Source organism: Pholcus phalangioides, unplaced genomic scaffold, assembly GCF_987345545.1.
Source record: "Pholcus phalangioides strain wild (caught in Gottingen) unplaced genomic scaffold, Ppha-v1.0 ptg000017l_1, whole genome shotgun sequence".
Lineage (NCBI taxonomy): Eukaryota > Metazoa > Arthropoda > Arachnida > Araneae > Pholcidae > Pholcus > Pholcus phalangioides.
The window spans coordinates 45545039-45569363 of NW_028301610.1; the positions used below are offsets into that span (position 1 = coordinate 45545039).

At 37.3% G+C, this 24325-nt stretch overlaps 1 protein-coding gene across 1 annotated transcript; it reads right to left on the reverse strand.

Annotated features, from left to right (window-relative positions):
- Positions 1 to 680: 680 nt before the first annotated feature.
- Positions 681 to 21164, reverse strand: LOC149073510 (uncharacterized). The gene is made up of 3 exons (XM_089246448.1): positions 20728 to 21164; positions 19347 to 20379; positions 681 to 1376 (listed from the first exon to the last, which is right to left on the reverse strand). The coding sequence occupies exons 2-3, from the start codon at positions 20029 to 20031 to the stop codon at positions 1063 to 1065; spliced, it is 999 nt and encodes a 332-aa protein (XP_089102574.1). The 5' UTR covers positions 20032 to 20379; positions 20728 to 21164; the 3' UTR covers positions 681 to 1062.
- Positions 21165 to 24325: the final 3161 nt, after the last annotated feature.

Consider the following 24325-nt stretch of genomic DNA (forward strand, 5'->3'; position numbering starts at 1 on the left):
CATTTCTGTTTAAACTTTTAATTTTATTAAACAATCAATTAAAAATTAAATTAAGTTTCACTCACTGATAAAAGGGATTATGGAATGATTAAAGATAAATCATTGTAATCCCAGATAAGAATCAGAAGTGCACGCGAGACCAATAATTGGTGGAGGTGTAGTGAAACTTCCAGATGAATTACGAGTTCTTAAACTACTCACAATAACGTTTTGAACTGAAGTAAATAAATTAAAACATCAGATAGATTTTATTTAAATATTTTTATTAATTTTAATCGCCTTGAGAAGGAAGCAAGCGCTCGCTATGGCCCCTCACTGCGTACGCCCTTGCTATAAATAAGAATTTTGTAATCGATAAAAAAGTAATCCTAATTTAGAAATTGGGTATTTAGCTTTGCATGAATATCTTCAAATCACACTAACAACACTTTATTATCACACACAAAATTACAAATCACACTCTTCTCGAGATCATAAAATATTTAAGTTCGATTTTGGAAACTCTAAGTATAGTAATTACTTAATGCCAAATACACTGTAAACACTCATAAGGAAATCTCAATATAAAACCAGAGAAACATTCAGTTTTCGAAGCTAATTTAGAATTTGTTCAAAATTTCACTTCAAAAATTTTGAAAAAAAAAATTGAAATTAGATAGCATAATTATATAAGGCTTATATCGAACATTTGTTAATATTTAATGGAATTCATGTAACAGAACTTTACCACAAATACACTTACACGAATGTAATTTTTGACGCTGATGGTCTTGAAATGAAAAAAATTATTAATAGAGAAGTTATTGAAATCGGGGGGAAAAAAAATACATTTGCGCACTCTAAAACATTGGAAGTAGTTTCCAAGCTCATTTCAACATGTTCCTCTGATTGTTTTTCAACCACAATTATGAACATGACAAAATCATTATTTTATTTAGCGCTGTAGCGTTTGTTTCATTCCAAGTTCTGAAACTTTATTTGAAGGAAGATAGAGAGAGGACAACTCTGCAGAGAAAAAAAAAATCATGAGACTCAGATAATAAAATTACACTATATAAAAGTTTACACGGGAATTTTTGAGTTACCCGAAGCAGTTCCACCGCTGGTATTTGTATTATTCTGGTTATTTTCGGTGTTCCGTTGACTGGTTTTTTTACTCTTCATCCTCCTGTTTTGAAACCATATTTTGACTTGCCTTTCCGTCAAGTTCAAATTCCTGGCGAGTTCCCACCTTTTTTGTTTTGAAACATATGCATTAAAAAGGAATTCTTTCTCCAGTTCTAATGTCTGAAATTTAGAGTAAGGCTTCCGTTTTTTTCTAATGGTCACTGTTCCTGTCCATTCTAGAGGATTAGTTGTGGTCATCGGTTCTCCAACTGAAAAAAAAAAGATAAGAGAAACATTTTATATCATATGATTAAAAAAATGCGTTCAGATATATCATTGAAAATTTGATAGATAATTCTGAACAGACCTGCCTGAATCGTGATCTGTTAAAAGATTGTACGTGGATTCAAAATCTGAATTTTTATTGCATTGGTGACAGACCATCGACAATGCCAGGATGCCATGTGAATAAAGAGTTAGTTTGAAGGGGGAAAAAAAGCACACATTGCTATGAAATAATCTCCTGAGTGTGACTTGAATGATCTTTAATGACTAGATCAATGCTTCATATTTTAAGACAGCTCATTCTCTCTTACCTGACAAATTTTTAAGCAATATGCGCCAAAGAATGATGACTCAGAGGATCTCATAATGAAATTTGTTTTTGTTTTAGTATATAAAGTAACACATTTGAAATGCATTAAATTCATAGACAGTCAAGTCACATTATCGTGGTGACGTCCTATTTTTGACATCATTTGCGTGCGGCTAATCAAATAAAGCAAGAGTCAAAAGTGCTGGTAGTAAATATAAGGTGAGATGTGTTACGTCTTAAGCCCGAAATCGGCCAGTTGACCCATCCAATGTCCGAAATTCGGGTTTGGCCAGCTAGTCCGTGAATTGGCTGGCGATCCCTGGCCAAAGAAAAGCCATGATTCGGCGTCATTGCAAAGTTGGTGTATATTTTTTTTTTTTTTTTTGCAATAATTACGGCTACTTATAATTATGGTTAGCTATGGCAACCCTAACGATCAAAGGAATTGGAATATCGTTATCTTAGAGCTGTCGTTATCAAACGTTTGTCACCCATGGCTCCCTTTCCCAATTCATGATTCACTGCGGCTCCCCAGAATAGTTTAGTAGATATTTTCACTTATAAAAGAGCCACATCAAAGCATAAATAGGCGCACAAATAAATGTCTCCAGTTCGTCGCGACGCACACTTTGGGAAACACTGCCATAGGGGATTGAGATCGGTATTATAGGGATCTCCAGTCACTTTCGGTCGATATCCGAAATTACAGAATTTCGGACACTGACCAAGTCAACTGGCCGGCTTGTTCACGAACTGGCTGATTTCGAGCTTTGGCTGAACATAAGCATTCTGAAAATATCGTTAACTGTTCGTTAGAGGTTCCGCAGAGGAATATGGACGAGGTGCATGTGTGGTTTAGTAGTAGTAGTAGTCGTTAACTGTCGTATGTTAAAAACGCTATTTGTCCCCATTTTAGAAGAGATACGATTGCCGGCTTCCCAGTCAAGCATCACAATACAGTTGGACCTCAGTTGGGGAAATGGTAAGGAAAAGAGAGGATTATAAAAAATAACCGGATACCACGGTTAAACCGACAAATAAAATATCTATTCATGCGTTTTTCTGGTTTAAAATGGTTATTCGGTGTATATCCTCATGTTATTCATGTCAAATAATGACAATTTAAATCGAAGAAAGCAAAAAAAGTCTAATTTATACAATTACGTAGTTACATTGGCGTATTCAAAGAAGGTTTTGGACAGCGCCGTCTTAACGCATGGGCCCACCCTGGCACGGCCCGGGGGGAAAGAACCTCACAAAAATGAAATGTGGTTAAAATTTCCGAAAATTCACCACGTAGGACCGCAGAAAAATCATTTGGCCCGGGGGCCCATGATGCTCTTAAGACGACCCTGGTTTTGGGTTAATCTCTCCTTCTCCTTGAGCCGAGATCATGGGCGGTGATAGACTTGGAAGTCTGGGGGGGGGGGGGCTCGGTCATTATTGCTGGGGGGGCACAATGATGATGATGTCAATTCTCCCTCATATATAAATGTACATATATACATTAATTTATACAAAAATTGCCACGTTTTTAAGACAAATAAATTCAACTGGTCGAATGGTCGACGCGTTTCGGCTCTTCAATGGAGAGCCGTCATCAGGACCTCGTGGTCAGAACTCACACGAATGAAGAGTGATGTTTACGCCTGGTCGTCCGAAGAGTCGTTCGACCAGTTGAATTTATTTGTCTTAAAAACGTGGCAATTTTTGTATAAATTAAAACCAGACAAAGTTACTCATTTTTTGTGATAATATATACATTAGATCAGTTGACTCCACTTTTGACGCCAGGGGGGGGCATACCCCCCCCCCACAATTCCGCCTATGGCTGAGATTATGGTATGTATTTTTTTCAGTAAAAAAATTTAAACTCTCTTTCCCCTTGGGAAGCAATAAAATGTTAAACGCGCCCCCTCCCCCTAGAAAATCATGCGTGCGCTACTGCGTAGTTAAAAGTTCAAGCCAGTCCTTATTTCCGCACCGTTAAGTGGGGCATTTTTGGGGTATCTCATACCTTCATCCCTAAATTTAAACGGTATGAGAAACTAGAGTCTTCGACCCTATTAACGGAGGTGTAAATTTCCACTTTTTTTCAAGGGGCCCCCCTCAGTTGAATGTTCTGAAAAAGTAACGAAACTTGGTGGCCCTGAAGTGTTTGAAAATTGTAGAAAGAGCCAGAGCTGTCTTTTGACCCCCCCCCCCCCTACGGGCAAAACGATTTTTCTGAGGGCCCTGCACTTCATTAAAAATGCCTACAAATTTGCAGGCTTATATAACCATCACTTTAACTACATTCAATTTTCATGAGGCTTCTTCTGCAGGCCCCCGGACCATGCATTAAGACGGCACTGGCAAGAGCATTTGAACCCGATCGAAAACATTTGAACCCGATCGAAAACATTTGAACCCGATCGAAAACATTTGAACCCGATCGAAAACATTTGGACCCAACTCGATCATCATCGTTTCTTTCTCTCTCTCTCTCTTTATAGATCTTCCACAGTGCAGTTTCCAGCAGCTATTGAATGAAATGTAGTCTGCTTCGATCCAGGTAAATTTAAAAAAACCTTCCAGCATCTTATCATATCCATTCCAGACCATCTTGCTGCTGCCTGGACTATACAAAACCGTTTTTCTGGGTAGAAGTTGACCACATAAATGTGGCTCTACATGTATTTCGTATTGAAAAAGATAAAGAGTTCACTTTTTATAAAAACTTTGTAAAACTTATTATTGATCGCAGTGATTTCGCGGGTCTACTATTAATATTTATTAAGTGATTTTTTTTTCGAAGAATTTCAAAAATATGCTGTTAAAAACGTATTCATTTTGTTTTTGTTAGTTAACCACATTCAAGAGGAACCACAGGAAATCTAAAAAATTGCCCAAATGTGGGTAATTTTTTATAAATTAGAATATTTTCCAAATATATTTAGTATAGGCTGTTTTCCAGTTTTATCAGTTTATCAGCCACTTTGAATCAGGACCATCAAATTATTTTTAACAATACGATGGACCACCAACTGATTGAGTGGGTTTAATTTGACTAATTATTACTTTTTATTAATCGTTTTATTAGAGCTCATATTACTAGGTTTCATTTTAATTAGAATAAGATTTTCAAGACTGTTTTCAGACTACCTCAGATCCACGGGCCACCGATTGAGGAACTCTTTCGTTATGTTTTTTCGGCTCTGTTCCATAAATTACACAAATACACAGGCAAATTGCCCAACGAGGTTGCTGAAAGAAACTTTCCCATAAAAAATATGAATGTCAAATACAACCAAAATACCGCAATCTAATATAAAAGTATATATCACCAAAAAAATTGATGAATTAATGAGAGATCCCTAGATACATACAAGTATACCTCGCTTTATGCGATTTCGCTCTATAACGCGACTTTGAAAAGTTAATTTTAGAAATTGTGACCCCCCCCCCCCACCAAAATTCAGTCTGTTATTTGATTTTAATCCTCAAAAAATGGACTTGCAAATTAGAAATATGACGTAATTAAAAACAACCAAATCCGTTGGATTTGTTGATGTAGATGAGATAAGTATGAAAAATAAACGCTCAAATCTCTCTATTTTACCAGATCTCGCTGATGAACATCTTTTGGTCACAAATCGACAATTCCACCAGAATTTTATCGAAAATGATCTTAATGAATCTAGAATTGTCATATTTGCCAGGAATATTCAGAATTTTCTGGCTTTGCTTCTGAAGTTTTTATAAAGAGACGAAGAATGCTCTGTTTGCCACTTTCATCTTGACTGTTTCATTAAAAGAAGTTATTAGCTCTATTTATCCTACCAGGCTCTTCATGTGAAAAATAACATCCACACTCATACATACTAGAATCAATATGCAGTAGCGAAGACAGAAGCAAATAAGTATTGATCAAATTTATTCATATAGCCTAAGAGTTGACGAAATTTAGTTATAAGTTTAGATACTTAATTCACTCAAAAAATTGTATTTTACTGCTAGAAGTTGGATTTAGTTTTTCTTAGCTTTCAGAAGAAAACCCCTATCCCTATCTTACCCATATTAAATTTAACTCACTTTACGCGATTTCATCTTACGCGATCATTTTATGGAACCAATTAATCGCAAAGGATGCCTGTATTATAACAATCATATTCTGTTTCTCGTATGGGTAAACGGGGCACACACCCAGGGTCCACAAATTTCCGTTGCCCATCCGGATGCTGAAATTGGCATTTTTTTCTATATTTTAATTTTTCATAAAAATATAAATAATTTTTTTTTAATTTTGATCATCTCTTACTGATCCCTCTACCCCTGCGTACACCTCAGTCCCAAGGAATGCTATTTATAAAAAGCCCCAGAAAGTCATGTTTACCCAGGGCATGAACTTATGTAGAACAGGCCCTGATAGCAATCCTAGTGATGTTAACACCTCGAGAAAAAACAAATGCATTCCATTCTCTCAGTATTGAATACCAAATCTCCATCGACAATCACCATTTTAGCTGAGTCTTCCCTATTCCTATTTTTCTGTTCATCTGAAGTGGTGAAGCATCAGAGAGATTGTTAGGTAATTACAAGGAAAGTTATATAGTATATAATAGAACACAATCTTACATCTTTTTCCTACGGCTGCTAGGACGTGCAAAAAAAAAAACATACTTGAATTATAAGCCATTGTACTGGTCTGCGGAAGCTCAATCGAAGAACATGTTCACAAACAAAATAATGCCTAAAAATCCTCCCCCCCCCCCGTATTTTTTTCTCCATTCTTAGAAATACCATTGACAAAGTTTCTCCTGTTATTATGAGATCAACGAATAGATCTAAAAAAAATATAAGAAACAAAAGAAGTGGAAAGTACCAAAAGCCAGCTCAAAAAAAATTTGTTTTTTTTCTTCAATGTTATAATATGTAATAGGTATATTCAATGTGTATACGCTTTTATTCTTAATCTTTCCTTGTGTCCACCAGCCATTGATTCACAAAGGTTGAGCGAGTTTCCTTGCCATGATACAGATTTGACAAACAAAAGAGATGATGTAAGACCATCTTTCACACTGGTCAAGCCCATCGGTCTCAGTGGTGGGTGCCTTATCTCTCTCTGTTGTACCATCACCTCCGCCCGCTGGGTTCAAGAGCATTTTACAACGTCTCCTATTCTTATTACTTTTGAGAAGCGGCTTTACTTTGAAAAACCAGTAGCTGAAAACAGGCTCCCAGTTTTTTTTTTTTTTTTTTTTTTTTTTACGCTTCAAGGTTATTAGAAATCACTTTATGACTGTGGGAGAGTTCGCTCTCAAAGAGGAATCTGGGAGGGCTTTTTTTTTCAATGCTAAAATGCTAGAGACTTTCATTCTGCAGCAGTAAGGGGAAGAGAAGAATGAAATCCACTCTTGGACCAGATACGTGTCACAGGAGAACATTATGCAATGTTATCAAGTATGAATGGGGGGGGGGGGAATCTCTCAATTGATGAAATCCATATTTTTTTGAAGTCATTCATGCTCAATCTATGGCCCCCGGGCTTAATGTGGCCCTCGGAGTCGTCCGATGCGGCCCGTGAGCTCAAACCAATTTGTGTAAAAATGAGCTAAATGGTTGTTTGGTTTAATAGTGCTTATCTACATTGCGGCCTTTCACTGTCAATGCCAGTTCAGGTCACTTTAGCGACTTGTGGCGCAGTTCCAAATCACTCGAGCAGTCCGTGGTATATTTACAGATAATTTTGTAAGTGACCCGTGGCACAGTTTAAGATCATTTTAGTGACCTGCGGTGGGTGCAGTTCCAGCCCGTGGCACATTTTACAGAACACTTAAGTGACCCGCGACCAAAGACGGAGCAGGATTGCTGTGGATGTTCGAGCACCTACAGTATTTATTCGCATGAGCCCGAGCACTCACAGGCCGCGATGCGTTTACAGACATAGGCGTACTCAGAATTTTCCGGGGGGTTTCAATTTTTTTTTCTTCTCGGGAGTGGGGAGGGGTTACGTTTTTTCCAGCAAAATAACACTATAATCTCGGCTTGGGGGGGGGGGGTTGGAACCCCAAAACCCTCCTTTGCGTAGGCGTACAATGTTTACAGATCACTCAAGTGACCCCGCGGCACAGCTTAAGATCGCTTTAGCGACCTGCGACGTAGTTCGGACCACTCCAATAAAGTGGTCCGCGACACGTTTTCAAATCAATGAAGCAGCCCGCACTCTTCAAAAGGTTGAGCGCACATTGGTTTAAGTCATTATTCACACAGTCGAGTCACGTTAATGTAGCTGCTAACGGAATAACGGTTTTTTAATCAACAGAAATTGATTGAGATAGCTCATAAAGATTGTGTTCTTGTGTGTGTAACGATAAACCTGCCTATAACGATATTTTCTTTGCTCCCGGCGGAATTCATATTCAATAGGAAACAGCGTAAATGCTCAAACTGTCTACAATGATAACGTGTCTATAACAGTATTTTTCTAGGTCCCTACATTATCGTCATAGACAGGTTTTATATTGTATTTGCTTTAGATATTCTAATTTTTTTTTTAATATTTAAAAATATTTTAAAATTTTTGTTTTCTTGAGGATATATATAGGCCCTCTATCCCCCCCTCCCTCCACATGCGTCTGGAAATAACAGAGTGAGATGCTGGGAGGTTGTCACAGGTATCCAGGTACAGATCATTCGGAAACTGCTGGACGATGCTGGCACAAGCATAGGCGTACGCAGAATTTTCTCTTGGGGGGGAGGGGGGGGGTTTCAATTTTTTTTTCTTCTCAGGCGGAGCGGTTTACGTTTTTTCTTGCAAAATAACACTATAATCTCGTCTCTTGGGGGTTCCCTAGAACCTCCCCCCCCCCCCCTTGCGTACGCCAATGGGCACAAGGCAAGGCAACATAATCACCGAGTGAGTCCCAAATGTGTTCGATTGGGCAATGATGCGCACTCTTATGTAACTCGAATGGGTCCCTGGAACCCTGATCTTTACCGAGTGAAAGCCTACAGTGAAATCTTGATGCAATGATACTCTGTGGATCAAGAAAAAGTATCGTTGTAGGGCGATTATCGTTGTATTAAGAGACAGCGCTGTTTAACGTTAGACTACACGCATGTCCAAACAAGACTTGAAAAAATATCGTTGCAGAGGAATTTATTGTTATATCGAGTATCGTTACAGTGGGGTTTCATTGTATACCGTGGGATGCACGAATCAATTTTTTACGAGTCATATTCTGAAAATTTGGGTATTTGACGCGATATAGTCAGTGATACGACTGGGTTCACGTCTGGGGAATTCGAGGTGCAGAGTAAATACAGTAACTACTTCAAAGTATTGGTCATGGTTTCAAAGCTAATAGATTCTAAAGTAAATGTAATAAACGAACACTGAAACTGCTAACAAATAAATACCAACGATATTTCAAACAAAAACGCGTTAATTTATAATGAAAAAAATTAATTTTTTCCTACAAAGTTAATAAAAATTTATAAATTGAGGTAAATGAAATAAAAATTTATGTATCAAAATAAATCCAATAGGAATTTAAACAATAATGTAAATAAAAATAAAATAGAAAATCAATTATAAAAATATTTTAAAAAATTGGTCAACTAGAGAATTTCAGGGGATAATTGGTAAGTACCACATCCTATTTCAACAATTTTTAGACGCTTATTCGTGTAACTACATGAATAAATGTCGATTATTTTTCCTGGAGGAAATGGAATTTTCCAGAATATAACGTCATATATGGTCGAGAAAAATTATCAACATTTATTCATGTAGTTACATGTGTGTGTGTGAGCATAGGCGTACGCAGAATTTTCTCACGAGGGGTTTCAATTTTTTTTTCTTCTCAAGGGGGTTTACGTTTTTTCATGCAAAATAACACTATAATCTCGGCTTGGGGGGGGGGGGGGGGGGTTAGGACCCCAAAACCCCCCTTTGCGTACGCCAATGTGTGAGAGAGAGAGAGAGAGATCTGCGAGAATTAATTCATTATCCTAACTGTGCTGAAAGTGGCTTCCAGAAATTTCAGTGAGCCCAGATAATGAATAATAAGACTTCTCTCTCTCTCTCTCTCTTAGACAGTATTACTGCTATCACTAGCTTGCGTTCTTTCATCAATAACTTTAGACCCTACCCTTGTAGTTAAAAATTTGTCACGGGATATGACAGCAAACGCCGATTACACACCTCAGTGTAAAAATAGAATGGGGTTCATGGGAAGAGATTGAATTTGTAACCCTTTGCCCAATCACAAGAGGGTCCAATTTCAATACCGCGATGCAAATTGAAACCGTTTCTGCCAAAAAAAAGCTTCGTTACCATGGTTGCAGTGAAAAATCTGCAACGGAGTGCCATATACAGCAAGGTTCGGTACGCTAACATTTCAGGCGAAAGTCTGGTAGCTCCTTCGTTCATGTGGACAGTGCATTGCTCAACCATAGTGCTTCGGCTGTCGGAGGGCAGAGGGATCTGGTGCCCCGAAAGGCGGACCAGGATGGGCACCAAGTTTACTCTTTTCTGTTCAAAATAACGGAGAGGAGGGGGCAAAATATGTACTTTGCCCCAGGTGACAAATTAAATTTTCGTTTCTAGTTTCAACCCCGGTCATTCCTCACTTACCTTCACACAACCAACATTCATGTCTCACATCAATAGCACTTATGCTCCACTGTCTAAACGTCAGTTAATCGCAGTGGTACCATATGTCCAATAACAGTACAATTAAACGACACCAGCGCAAGAATATTTCACAAACTGCTCATTTTTAGTTATGATGTTGAGCTGGAGAGCCGAGACAATCACCCTTTTTTTTAAATATCTGATAAATAACTAGTACGATGTGTGACTACTATACAGTACAGTAATTTGAGAGTGCATATTACTGCCTTACATTCGCACCTAGCCAGCTCGCAACTCTTGCCTTATTTCATCAATTACACCCAACCGATGTACAAAATTTTAGTGTCTCAAAAGATAAAAGAGGTTGTCAGTGACTCGCCTATGTATACAGTAGATAAATCGACATGCGGATAACTCGACATGTATTATTCCAATGGTTTGCACAATACAAAATTCAATGGGGAGAAACCTCTATAACTCAACATATGACTAAATCCCGCTTAACCTTTTCGCGGTCCTATGTCGAAGTGGACTCGACACAGGGCCGCATCAGGAAACAACGGTATTTCATTGTTACAATGGCCCCTTACGATAACTGTGATTCGGCATCCAGCAGAGCTCACAAACTATACGAAAACCGCTAAGGTACAAACACCCAGTCATTGCGGGGAAGGCGCTATAAAGTACGAACTGTACCAACGAAGTGCCGAAAAACTTCTGAACCTCAAAGGGTTAAGTCGATTACGATTTGTACCATGTTATCACAACTAATTTTTTTAAATTGCTTGTGCGCTAGCCAATAAAGAAATTTTTACGACATTGCTCTTGTATGTTTCGCCAATTCTTCGTTTCATTGTTTTTTTTTGTCGTTTGTTGATAGACAATAGCCCTTAACAGTACCGCTGTCGAGTGGTCATAGTGACGGACTCGCATCGCGGGGACCCGGGTTCGAGCCTCACCACAGTGTTGGTCGGCTAAAGTTGGTTTTCTGTGGTTCCCAACTTCAAGGCGCAAATGCGAGTCGATCTCCCCGTTAAAAAGTCTCGCCACAGAGAGCAACAGTCGTACAAACATTCAGTCATTACACTTCGCTTCTGAGATATAGATGGCAGCACTAAAAATCATAGAGAACACTAGATACGCACTCAAAAGACTGTTAGGTACACACACACAGTTACACTTCCGGCACAACTCACTAGACAGTAAATTGCCCTTGGCGATAGACCTGAGTTGTGCTCGGCTCGAAAAAAAAAGCCCTTAACAGTTTGGGCAGGGGGGTGGGGTAGGATCATTTTTCACTGTGTGGAACATAAAAACTCGACCTGCCGGCTACGGAAGTCACAGGTAAGTGTGGATGATATCTGTAATTTCTAAGCGAGAGAATGGTGGAGTAAGCTATAGTATATATAAAATGCATATATATTGAAATTTTTAAATAAGAATAAGAAAGGTTTTTCCCTAATTATCACACCGCTCATTCACGAGTAACAAATATTTTAGATTTTTTTCCCACCCTAATTCGAGATTATTTTTCTTTAAAAAAATTGCAGGTAAATTTTTTTTTTTCTGTTGATTTGAGGATGGAATTAGAATGTTTAATGGGTACATGAACGACATTTAAAAATTGTTAGGGTAAGATGAAATGGAACCCACTAACTTGACATCCGCTTAAATCGAAATGTTTATTGATATTCTTGAGATAAATATTGGTGGTGAAATATTATAGCTTTGAAATCCAAAATCCTCCCTCTACCTCAAAAATAATATTTCCTACAAAGATTGTTTTTGACACACACACACACACTCGATCTATCCCTCTATCTTTCATAACAAATATGAAGTTTATTTCCTGGGTTTTACTCTAAGCTTGAACATTTTTGGAAGCGTTATGAGATTTTTCCCGAAAATTGAAGTCCCGTAAATTTGAACAGTGAAGAGTACATTCCAATCCTGTGGAAACCCAGTACCACCAAGTTATCCGGCTGAAATTGAATCGATGTCATATATCCACAGGAATGTACTAACCTCAAACCCAATTCATTCGAGAGAAGATTATCCATATTTTTCGTAAAATACTCTCACCACGAATTTTCATGAGAACAAATTATATAATAGAATTTTTTTTTAATTAATAATAAATATTTCGAACAATTTACTTCGGATCGAAATACTCTTAAAAATATTTTTCTCACCTTTATTTTATAACAAATTTAAATTTTTGTTATATAAGCATTAGAATTCCTTCAATAATGAGAGGGGAAAAAAATTGTAATTAGTTCATTTTTTAAGTACATCATCATTTTAAGAACAGTTACATCGTTTCTCATTCATAATAATACTAAGAGATAAGGAAACATACTAAAAAACATGGTAAAGAAGAGAAAAGTGTTTTTTTTATCCCAATATTTTCTCTCTCTTTTATAGGTTCACTTACATCACTAGTATTTTATTGTTGTTTTTCCCCCTAGCTTTTGGCACCATTTTCCTGCTCGCATACTAGTTTTTTTCGTGTTTTTTTTCCAGTCCTGCAGGCAATTTGGTCGTAGTTGCTGAGTAATAGCCTACTGATAGCAACTGTTTGATAAGGCCATTTTTTACAATAGTTGGAGACCAAAAAATAAAATATAAAATCTTCCGTTGGCTGGTATTTTTCAGGCTATTATCAAAGCAGGAAGAGGAATCGATTTCAACATGAAATCATTATCTGCTATTACCATTTTTTTTAGACAACTGACTGACTATATGCAATTTTATTCCAGAGATTTGACTAAAGAAAGAGATTTGGCTTATATGGTACAAAATATTAATTTTAATTAGCGAAGGAAAAATATAATAAAAAACAAAGTATTGGCACATACGGCAGTGTTTTTCAACTTTTCTGTGGCCAAGGACCATTGATATGTCTAAAAATATTCGACGGACCACTAATTCCCAGCATGAGTGTTGTGACCATATGTCCCGTATTTTATGGTACATTTTCGTATTTTCACGAATTTTTGGTTGTTTTGACTTCAACGAAGCTTATCTGAGTTTTTAATCTTTACTAAAAAATCGTGAATAGAGATAATTTTCATAACTTATAAATTTTTTATGATAATTATAGTTATAATTTATACGTACTAATCACACATATCAGTAGGGCTATTGTGCAACACTTTTCCCCGGAACTACATTTTATTTCACTACAATTCCCAGTAGTCCTTCATTTCCCACCATTTTCCCATTGATAATTTTTGGAAATTTTAGCAATAACTGGTGATTTTGCCGAGTTATGTCAACGTTTTTGGTGTTTTGGTAACACACAACTGGAGATGCTTTTTTTTTCTTTTTTTTAAGATCTCTGTATTTTCAGATTTCTTTCAATGAAACATGGCCACCTTGTGGTGAACGTTTTCTTACATGAAATGCATTTTTGTTTACTGCGATTTGCAGCAGCCCTTTATTTCCGTGCTTTAGCACTTAAGATATAATTGACGAATTTTTCAAAAACGGCAATTTTCGACCACAATTAGTATTTAGGATCGTAATTTCCAGTATTTTTCTCGATGAGATATGATGAACCTTAGTTTGAAAGTCTAATTTTTTATTAGGAACCCATAAGCTATTGCTGATATCAATGACAACAATTGGATAGTAGAGTATTTCACATTCAATTGGAATTAATCTTTATAAACTATCTGTGCCGTCGTCACGGACCAGAGCCGGTCCACGAACCATAGGTTGAGAAACGCTGGCATACGACATTGTTTCTCAATTCTTCTGCACTTACCCGAGGACTTCTTGATCAGACCCTAAAGTTAGCCGAGGACTTCCTAGAGAATAGTTATAGTCCTTGCAATTTTAACTACTGTAGTTTCTCGCGAGCACCTCCGGGCTCACCGATGCACCCAAAATTAATTAATGATTTTATACCAACGTGATAAAGATCTTTCGATTCCAGATTAAGCATTTCACTCAAGTTGCATTCAAGAATTATCTTTAAGTTTGAGCATGTATCGATTTCTCATATGGGTGCTCTTCTTTTGATGGTGGGCATTACAAATACAAATACAAATACAACGCCACAACAGGCAAATTGCCCAACGAGGTGGCTGATCCCCGAGCCCCTACCTACTACTGCTACACCACACATGCAACCCCCCCCCCCCCCGCGGAACCCCCCAACGAATCGGTACGTGCGGGAATGTGCGTGTACGTGTAGTGCAACCTGACGTAAAGTTTGTTTCTGTGTAATGCTTGTTATGTGTAGTGCTGTCATCTGCCCCCAGTTTTACTAACTATGAGTGAAGTGTTATGGTTGAATGATTTACCGTTGTAGGACTGTTGCTCTCTGTGGCGAGACTTTTTAACGGGGAGATCGGCTCGCATTTGCGCCTTGAAGTTGGGAACCACAGAAAACCAACTTCAGCCGACCACCACTGTGGGGTTCGAACCCGGATCCTCGCATCACGAGTCCGGCACTATAACCACTCGACCACCACAGCGGCAAAGTACTCACAACAGTACTCACAACATAAAAAAAACTGAATACCATGTTTTGCTTAATTTTCATTCTAATCTCGCCCTTGTTTTAAAACACATCTCCCACACCACTTACTGTTCAAATCCTCACCCCAACGGGGTCCATGGTTCATGTTTTGAAAACTACAATAAAAATAACATAAATAAACATAATCTGTGTGCAGCAATTTCACAGTAAAAAAAAATCTTAAAAGCTGCATATATAATTTTCTGAAACCTAATTATGTGGCCAAAGCCGTTTTATGGCCCCTCTCCGGCTGTGATTTTTTTTTTTTTTTATATATCCCTACGTGGCTTTTAGTACCTTCCAACAATTTACATACCAACTGTCAAAAACTGCAACCAGATCTCATTAAAATGAGGCCCCCATCTGAACTTGGGACATTCCCCGGACCACTTATTGTTGCAGCCCCCCCCCCCCATAGACATGCTGGAGTGGGCGCATGCGTTAAACCGAAACTGTATGGGTAAGTGATTACAGTGAATCCGCTTATAACGTTTTTTAAAAAACCGTTATGGAAAAACGTCGTAAGCGGGGAAACACTTTAAACGTGAAATGTTGATAAATATTAGTAAGAGTGAGACCGCAAGATTAAGTCTTACTAAGCGGGAAACATTCTAAGTGGAAACGTTATTAGCAGGACCCACTGTATACCCCTCTAAATTAGACTCGCGCAGTTGTAACATAAGTATTCCAACAACAAAGGCTATCCCATTATTTTATTAAGACTCCAGAGCCCTTCTTGAGGATTTCTGCAGGTCCAACACCTGAGTGTTTCTTGGGACCTTTCAGCCCAATTTTTATGTTAACAAACTTGTACACATTAATAAAAAATCGGCAATAGTTTGGAGTTTTGAGGAAACTGATATTTTTTGGATATCATGAAGAGGTGAACTCGAAAAGGAAAATCATCTGGTCTCCACCGGGACTCAAATCCAGGCCCTCTTGCAAACCGGGTAAGCATATTACCATCTACACCACTGGAGACACGACCCTGCCTTCCTTATTTCACACAATGTGGCGTGAGGCGCTGAAATTGCTTGACAGGTTTTGCAAGACGGCCAAGTTCGAGTCCAGGTAGAGACCAGATGACGTTTCTTTTCGAGTTCACCTCGTTATGGGGCTGAGAAAAAAGCCGTCTATCTCAATTTGGAGTTTGTTTCTGTTTGGCCCTTGGAGACTCACTGATTGGGACCCGTTAGCTAACACTCGTTGAACCACCATTGAGTCTACTAAAACATTTTTAAACACCGCACATGGGGATCCCAGATAGGCACCACATATTTTATCAAATTGACCGAAGTAATTCAAATGTTTAAAAATTTTCTTCAAAAAATAAATATGATTGCTTTTTAGCCTTGAAATTATTTTCCCTATGAGAGTATAAATTGTAGACAGAGCTAAACTCATAGGTGAAACTTTATTGGTGAAAATTTCAGATAAAGAGGAAGGGAGGATCAAGCCTATGGGCCCAATACAAATTTTGCCTATGGCTAAACTGAATATCACGGGAATTCCTTCAAAAATATGGAAAATAACACTCGAGTGCCTTATATGAAATTTAAGAGCGGTTTGAAATATCTGTAAAAAATTGAAAAATTATTTTAATTAATATGTTTTATATAGTGTATATGTACCAGGCTTGAAATGATTCTTAAGTATGGTTTTATTGTGTGACATTACGATGCAATTGTACTTACCTACTGAATAGGTCTCTCCCGGCGTTTAGCTTATTTATACATTACTGGGTCAATCTTACTAATCGAAGGATGCCACAGAGGAAGGGTTTCCTCTGCGGGAAGAATCTAGGCCAATGTTTCTAAACCGCCGGGTCACGGTCCGTTACCAGGTCCTGACATCAGTTAAACAGGGGCCGTAGTGGTTCAGCCCGTTTCATTTTTACCCATTAATTTCCTTTAGTCGTGTGATGTGCGAGTCTTCCACTCAAAAAAAAAAGAGAAATCAACCGGGCACCGGGCTTCCGGAGGTTGAGAACCACTGACCTAAGTGAGCCCTTCCTCCGAGAAATTTGGAGTTTCTTGGAAGGAGTATTGTAGGCCTACTCTATGTATATTACCTTTTCTTTATATCTTTATTTTAGGGACAGTGTTGAGTGACCATTTATTCCATCAGCAAATATGTAGCGACAAAAACATTCCTTTGACAGTTTCTTGCAGATTTATCTCAGAATTTACACTTCAATTATTATTGACTTACCATTTGTAAATATCACTTCGATATTTATACGCCATATTCGTATCTTTTTTGAGTTTAAAAAAATCGATAAAAATTTGCTACAGTATAAACACATAACAAAAAATAATATTTCATCCGAACTTGTAATTTCTTCAAGTACGGGTCGCTGTCTATAAATAAATGGAATTATGGAATCATCTTCAAATTAATAGCTTTAAGGTGCGAAAATAAATCGTTAGAGGAGAAAATTTAAATATCGTTTTTGTAAAAAGAATCTCACTGATTACAAACGTGTTTGTAATATTATCGTTGTTTTTAATGCAATACTTTCATCTCATTTCCAGTTTTAAAAAATTAAATTCACCATACTGGATAAAAAAGTTACAAATTATGTAATATAAAATACTATATTATCACATAAATATTAAAAATCAAACTATACATATAATTTGGACATTCATTAACTGAAACCTGCGTTGAAACCTGATTATGTAGTTGACAAAAAAAAAATTATTTAGTGGTTTTTTTTCTTTTCACTCATCTATCAATCATGTTGAAAATATTTGAAAATTACGACAGTGTCGTAAACACGGTCCACCATTTTTAAAAGCGACGAGAGACATTTTTATTAGTGTTTTTATGACCGTTTGCTTAAATCGCCTACGGGACTGTCTCTAAAACAAATTAACAGTTGGGTTAAAGGGGATATCAATTGATTAATTGTGTTTTATATATGTTATAAAAATAATAGTGGTTACTAGAGTCCGGAAGTTCAGGCAAAATACCATGAATGCCTTTTTTTTGTAAAAATACCTTTTCTTCTGCTATAAATGCCTATTTTAACATTATTTTAAGTTTATTCGTGGAATTTCTCAAAGACCTTATACTGTAGAAGTGGACTATTTTGAGCAATGAGAACTTCAAAAAGAATTGCTATTTTTAAAATCTTCAACTCTTAGTAGTAATTATTATCCGAAAACCCTATCTCTCTTAACGTAAATAAATGTAAGTTGCTGTAGAGATAGAAAACTTGGTGTTACCATGCATTAACTTTGCTTTGGCCAGATGATGTTAGACATGAATGTTTTTGCGTCAGACGAACGCAGCCTATGTATAAGAAAAACGGAGAAATTTGGTTCTCCACATGCTTCACATAACATGCCTTGTTCACGTATTAGGCTGCATTGTACATATATGAATAGCTAGCTGACCGATGACTGTCCCAAGAGGACATCAGTTGACGCCATGGCTCACACAGGGCGGGATAGGACCTGACTAGGCCCTGGGCCCCTTCATCCTGGAGCAGGGCACTTAGGATGGAACTTTTGGCGGGCCCCCAGACCAGATTTTTCACGGACCCCGCTATAGGGAATTTATAGCGTGAAAAAACAAAAAATTACCCCACGACTAGAGCCCTGTCAACCCCACCCTTGTAGGGTGCAATGCTGAGACCCATGCTGTTTTGTTGTTATTTTTTATATCATAAATGTACTGCAAATCCACGGCAAGTTATTTTATTTACATATTTATTATTCGATTAAAGGACCAGGGCTGCTCTAAGGGATGAGCGACAGGTGCGGCCACACAGGGCCCCGCGCTTGAAGGAGTCCCGCACATGTGGTAATATAAATGAAAAAAAAATTACAACAATAAAATTAGATAGCTATGTCTCAACTAAAAAAATTGTAATGAATATTCCAGATAAAATATACAATAAACGAGAAATATTCGTAACACGAAGGAACCCCACGATCATTTTCAATACGGATTTTCGCGACTGGTAACGGTGGCCCTAAAATCGACCTAATCGTAATTACCACAAACACTTTATTTTTGTAAAAAAAATCAATTTAACTTGGATAATAATGCAGTTACATTATGAACTATAATTGCAGCTATGTATAAACAGTAGAAGGAGTAAGAGTGTAACCAATATTTTTGCCAGTCTTCGGACCTTTAATACAGTCGATCCCGCTTATAACATTCTCATTTATAACGTTTCCCCGCTCGGTACGATTATTTTTGCGGTCCATACTCCAATTCTCATTAAGATTTCCCGTTTAAAGCAGTTTCCCACTGAAAGTTTTTTAATGTCAGTTTTTTTCTTTTTTACTACTATATTTTCTACTATATATCTTAAATTTCAGTTATTTTTTTCATTAATTATAAATGTCTTTATAAGGCCTATTTGAAGAATTTTTTGTGCCTTTTTGCCTTCCTATTTTGACCATTTTAGTGCCTAAACTTCCGGGCTCTAGTGATTGCAATAAAAATGTATGTGATTAATAATGAAAATTCTCACTCACCTGTTGCCTGTTGTACATAAGTAGAGGGGCAATGCACTTCAGCTGGAAAGTTCCGAAGACTATACGTGGTCGTATCACTTTGAGTGTACACACCATCCATACTTGTGCATAGTCTAGATCGGTCCTCTGTCGGGAAGTATGACACAGCTTGCGGTACATGAGGCTCGACCGCACTCGGATGCACTCTACTAGGATAAGGTGAATAATTACACCAAGTTTGTGGCGCGAAGGACTGGTGGCACGCGTCAGCCGGTATGGTGGTACTCGGGCCAGCGTTAGGAACCTCGTAAGTGTTCGACCAGAATTTGATGGGTGTGCTGGAGCTCGGTGTCTTCCTCTCACTGTAGTAATATCCGGGGCTGATCCCGTGATTATACTGTGGCACCTGGGCATCGAAAGCCGAGTGGTTCTCTGGCGAGTAGGCCGGCGTACTACTAGTCCAGGTCTGGCCGTTGTGCCGGATAGCAGTGGAAGGGTCGACGCTACTGCTGCTGCACTCATTCGATGGCACGTAGGACACTGGCAAGCTGTTAGGAGTCAGTCTTTTTGCCGGTATATGAAGAGGTTGTTGCACACCGGGTGTCGTAGACGGTGGCAATAAACTGGTTGTCGTCGTTACGGCTAGAGCGTTGGTCAAGTCCACGCTACTCCGATTCGGATCCTCATATAGGCTATTACCGTTCATGATCCTTACATAAGGTGGAACAAAGTTTCCAATCGGGATCTTTAATCCGATCTATCCACCATGGAACTTCAGAAGACTGAAGTATTTAAATTCTTGCTGCAAAATCCAATTTCATTTTCTTCAACTATAAAACTCGAGTGAGGAAACTTAGTACCGACATGATGCACATGTAGATCATGTAAATCACTCCTTAATTAGTTGTCTCACCAAACATCATAGATCTGGACACACGTAATTAGCAAGTCGAACCAGTAGAGAAACCACAACACGACCAAATAGAATATACACTTCTTCTTATCCAAGTCATAATTTCGTTTCTTAGGCACAAACTGGACACAGAGTATTTTCCTGTAGATGAACAAGTCACATCAGAGAATCTTCTGAGAAAACAGTCAATTTCACATAACATAAATTTTAAATGCTAAAGCCAATGTTTGCTGGAAGAACGAGACACTTGCCTGTATAGTCCAATCCAGTCCAGTCTAGACCATCATTACCTAATCAATGTATTTAAGCAATAAAAAATATCCTTCGGGAGCTTGAACTTTTACTTACATGAAACTTCAATGGCTCGTGGTTTATAGATCCTCACACACATATGTATACACAGACTGGACAATTCAAAAATTTAAATAAATTAATTAAAATTATTAAGTGACTTCTCAGAGCCGAAGTGCTTTCCAACTTTCAACTTACTTCTTCAATTCCTTTCGCATCTTGTTTGTTTATTTGTTTTTGTAGGTGCCTCGAAATCTCCTTCATTATCGGAATTTAGAAAACTTTCGCTCTCTCTTAAGAAACTAAATAAAATTTTATAATAATAATAATACATTTCAAAGAGAGAGAGAGGGGAAAGCGATGATCACTTCTTGCTTGGACCGAAATCACCATACTTTTGAGAGAATTTCGGGAAGAGAAAGAGAGAGAGTGAGTGAGTGAGAGAGAGAGAGAGAGAGAGAGAGAGAAGAGTTTGATGATGAGTGGTGCTGCTGCTGCAGCTTAAACACGGCCGCAGTGTGATCAAGAGAAGGGGGAAAAGGCCGTAAAGGCCCAAAAAGAGAGAGCCTCTTGGAAAAAAAAAAACCACACACACAACACACACACATACACACAAAAAACACCGCTTGCGAGTGAGTTCCTTCGCTTTTCCTTTGGATATGGATGGTAACCAGTGGTGGCCGAGGGGGTAATGCGAGGCCGCCACGGAATAACCATCTGTGATTGGCTCTCACTTCTCACGTGACATAGGAGACTGACTCTGTGCAATGGGAGGTTTAGCTCCGGGGATTGTGTGTGTGAGTGTGTGCATTGCTTCTTTTCTTTTTTCAAGAAAACACTAATTTATTTATTTTTATAATTTTACGAAAAATTATCCAGGTATATTTTTATGGACACGATGCATTTTTATAATTGTTTTTTTTTTTTTTTCGTTTTGAATTAGCTTCCGAAATTTTCGAATATTAATAATTTTAGGTATGAGAGATATAAAAATAAAATTTTTTGAGGAGAAATTTTGAGTCAAATTCCACACTAATACAGTCTATCCCGCCAATAACGTTGCCGCTTAGAACGTTTTCCAGGTCAGTACGACTTATTTTCGTGGTGAGAACTCTTATTCTCGTTGAGATTTCCCGTTTAAAGCGCGTTTTCCCGCTTACAACTTTTTTTTTTCATGACAGTTTTTTTTTTGGAAAACGTTATAAGCGTGATTAATTGTAATTTAATGCATTGTAATTTCTCATTGAGATTTCCCGTTGGAAGCGTTTTCTCGCTCAGTACGACTCATTTTCGCGGTCTCAACTCCAATTGCAGTCGATGTCGTTTATAACGTCCCCGCTTACAACGTTTTTCTCGCTTTTTATGACTTATATTCATGGTCTCAATTCAAAGTACAATGGATCCCGCTTATAACGTTTTCCGAAAAACCGTCATGAAAAAACTTTGTAAGAGGGAAAAACGCTTTCAACTGGAAATCTTAATGAGAATTATACTTTGAGTTGAGATCATGAAAACAAGTTATACCGAGCGGGAAACGTTATAAGCGGTCACGTTATAAGCAGGATCGACTGTAATTCTCATGAATATTTCCCGTTTAAAGCGTTTTCCCGCTTACAACGTTTTTACGACGGTTTTTTTTGAAAAACGTTATAAGCGGGATCCACTGTAATTCTCATGAATATTTCCGTTTTAAAGCGTTTTCTCGATCAGTACAACTTATTTTCGTGATCCCAACTCTAATTCAAATTAAGACTTCCCGTTTAAAGCGTTTTCCCGCTAGTACGACTTATTTTAGTGGTCCCAACTTTTACTAATATCTAACGTCTACTCTCATCTATATTTCTCGCTCTTAAAACGTTCTCCCACTCAAAACGTTTTTCAAGACAATTTTTTGAAAAATGTTATAAGCGGAATCCACTGTAGTTCTATTCATGTGATTGAAATTTTATTGATCCGATATGTTCAAAATAATTTGATTAATTTTTTAACATGATGAAACGCATTTTTTAAATTTGATCACCAAAAATTTCTAGCCATTCTACATTATGAAAACTATTTTTACGCCTCATCAGAAATATAATTTCTTTTAGAAAAAAAATTAAAATTTAATTGAAATAATTGTCTAGAAATTAAATAATTTTGTTATAGTGGATCCCGTTTATAACGTTCCTCAAAAAACCGTCAAGAAACACGTTGTATACGTGAAAACAATTTAAACGGAAAATCTCGATGAGTATTATTAAAAGTCGGGAGTGTGTGTATACGAAACCAGTCATACGAAGCGGAAAAACGTTATAAGCGGGCTACACTGAAGTCTCTACTAAAGTTGAACGAATGTTTATACGCGTCATTAAATATAGAGTATAATAACTTGTCATTTGTTCTCTGTAAAACTTTTTTGAGGGATAATTAATAATTACATAAGCAATAATATTCAATAGTAATTAATAATATAAGTAATAAATATATATAACAATACGAATACCTGGATTAGTAGATACACTTCATTAACAATCTAAGCGTAGGAAATATGCCTGCTACTGCCATCTAGTGAATACATTAGTAACAAAACACTTCCATTTTATTTTTTTTTAATATTTAATTTACTTTTTTTTTCAGTATTTTCTCCTTTTTTTTATTTGGAGAGATAACTCGAAAAAATAATTTACTTGAAGTACAGTACAAAATTATATAAATTTTAAAATTGTAGAAAAAAACATTATTACATTGTATTTTTAACAGGGTCGCCTTTGCCAGAAGCGGTGCCCGATGCGAAAATAATAGCGGGTCCGGCTAAGTCTCAACAGGGCCGCAACTAGATGTTTGGTCACCTGGGGCAAGTGCCCATTTTGACGCCCCCTTGTAATGTTGAAGTAGAGGTTTGAGAATAAAATTTGTGTCCCCTCTGGTCCAGCGCCCGGGGCACGAGACCCGCCTGTTCCCACTAGTTGCGGCCCTGCGTCTCAGCAATTTCGGGGCAATAAAAATATTTGAGATTTCCCCTCCCTACTTCAGGGTCACCCCATCAAGACGCGGGGCCCGAAAATTCATAATAAATGTAAACAATGCTTTTAGAATTGATGAAAATTGAGAATTCCAGAATTATAATAAAAATTCCAGAATTAATGAAAACTCAGAATTAATGAAAACTCAGAATTAAAGAATTAATAAACATTCAGAATTAAAGAATTAATAAACATTCAGAATTAAAGAATTGATAAACATTCAGAATTAAAGAATTAATAAACATTCAGAATTCTAGAATTAAGGAAAATTCATAACAAATGAAAGAAGTACTTTCAGAATTGATAAAAATTTAGAATTTCTTACAAGAACAATTCTAGACATGGTGGGAATTCAGAATTTATGAAAAAAAAAATTACAAAATTATTTCTTTCTCGCTGAAAATGCAGATTTACGGAATTGATGAAAATTGAGATTTTACGGAATTGATGAAAAAATTCTGAATTTATGAAAGAAATTATTGTTACCGTAAATCCGGGGCTCCTCAAAATGCAGTACGACCGCACCTGTCGCACACCCCTATATAAGGGTGGCTCTGCCCTTCTGAAATAATTCTACCACCAATGAAAATTCAGAATAATTGAAAGAAATAATTCCGTAATTCATGAAAGAAATAATTTTGGAATTGTTGAAAATTCAGAATCAACGGAAGAAAAAAATTCCAGAACTCATTAAAATTTAGAATTAACGGGGGGGGGGGGGGAAGATCCAAAATTGACGGAAGAAAAAATTACAGGATTGATGAAAATTCTGAATAAACGGAAGGGAAAAA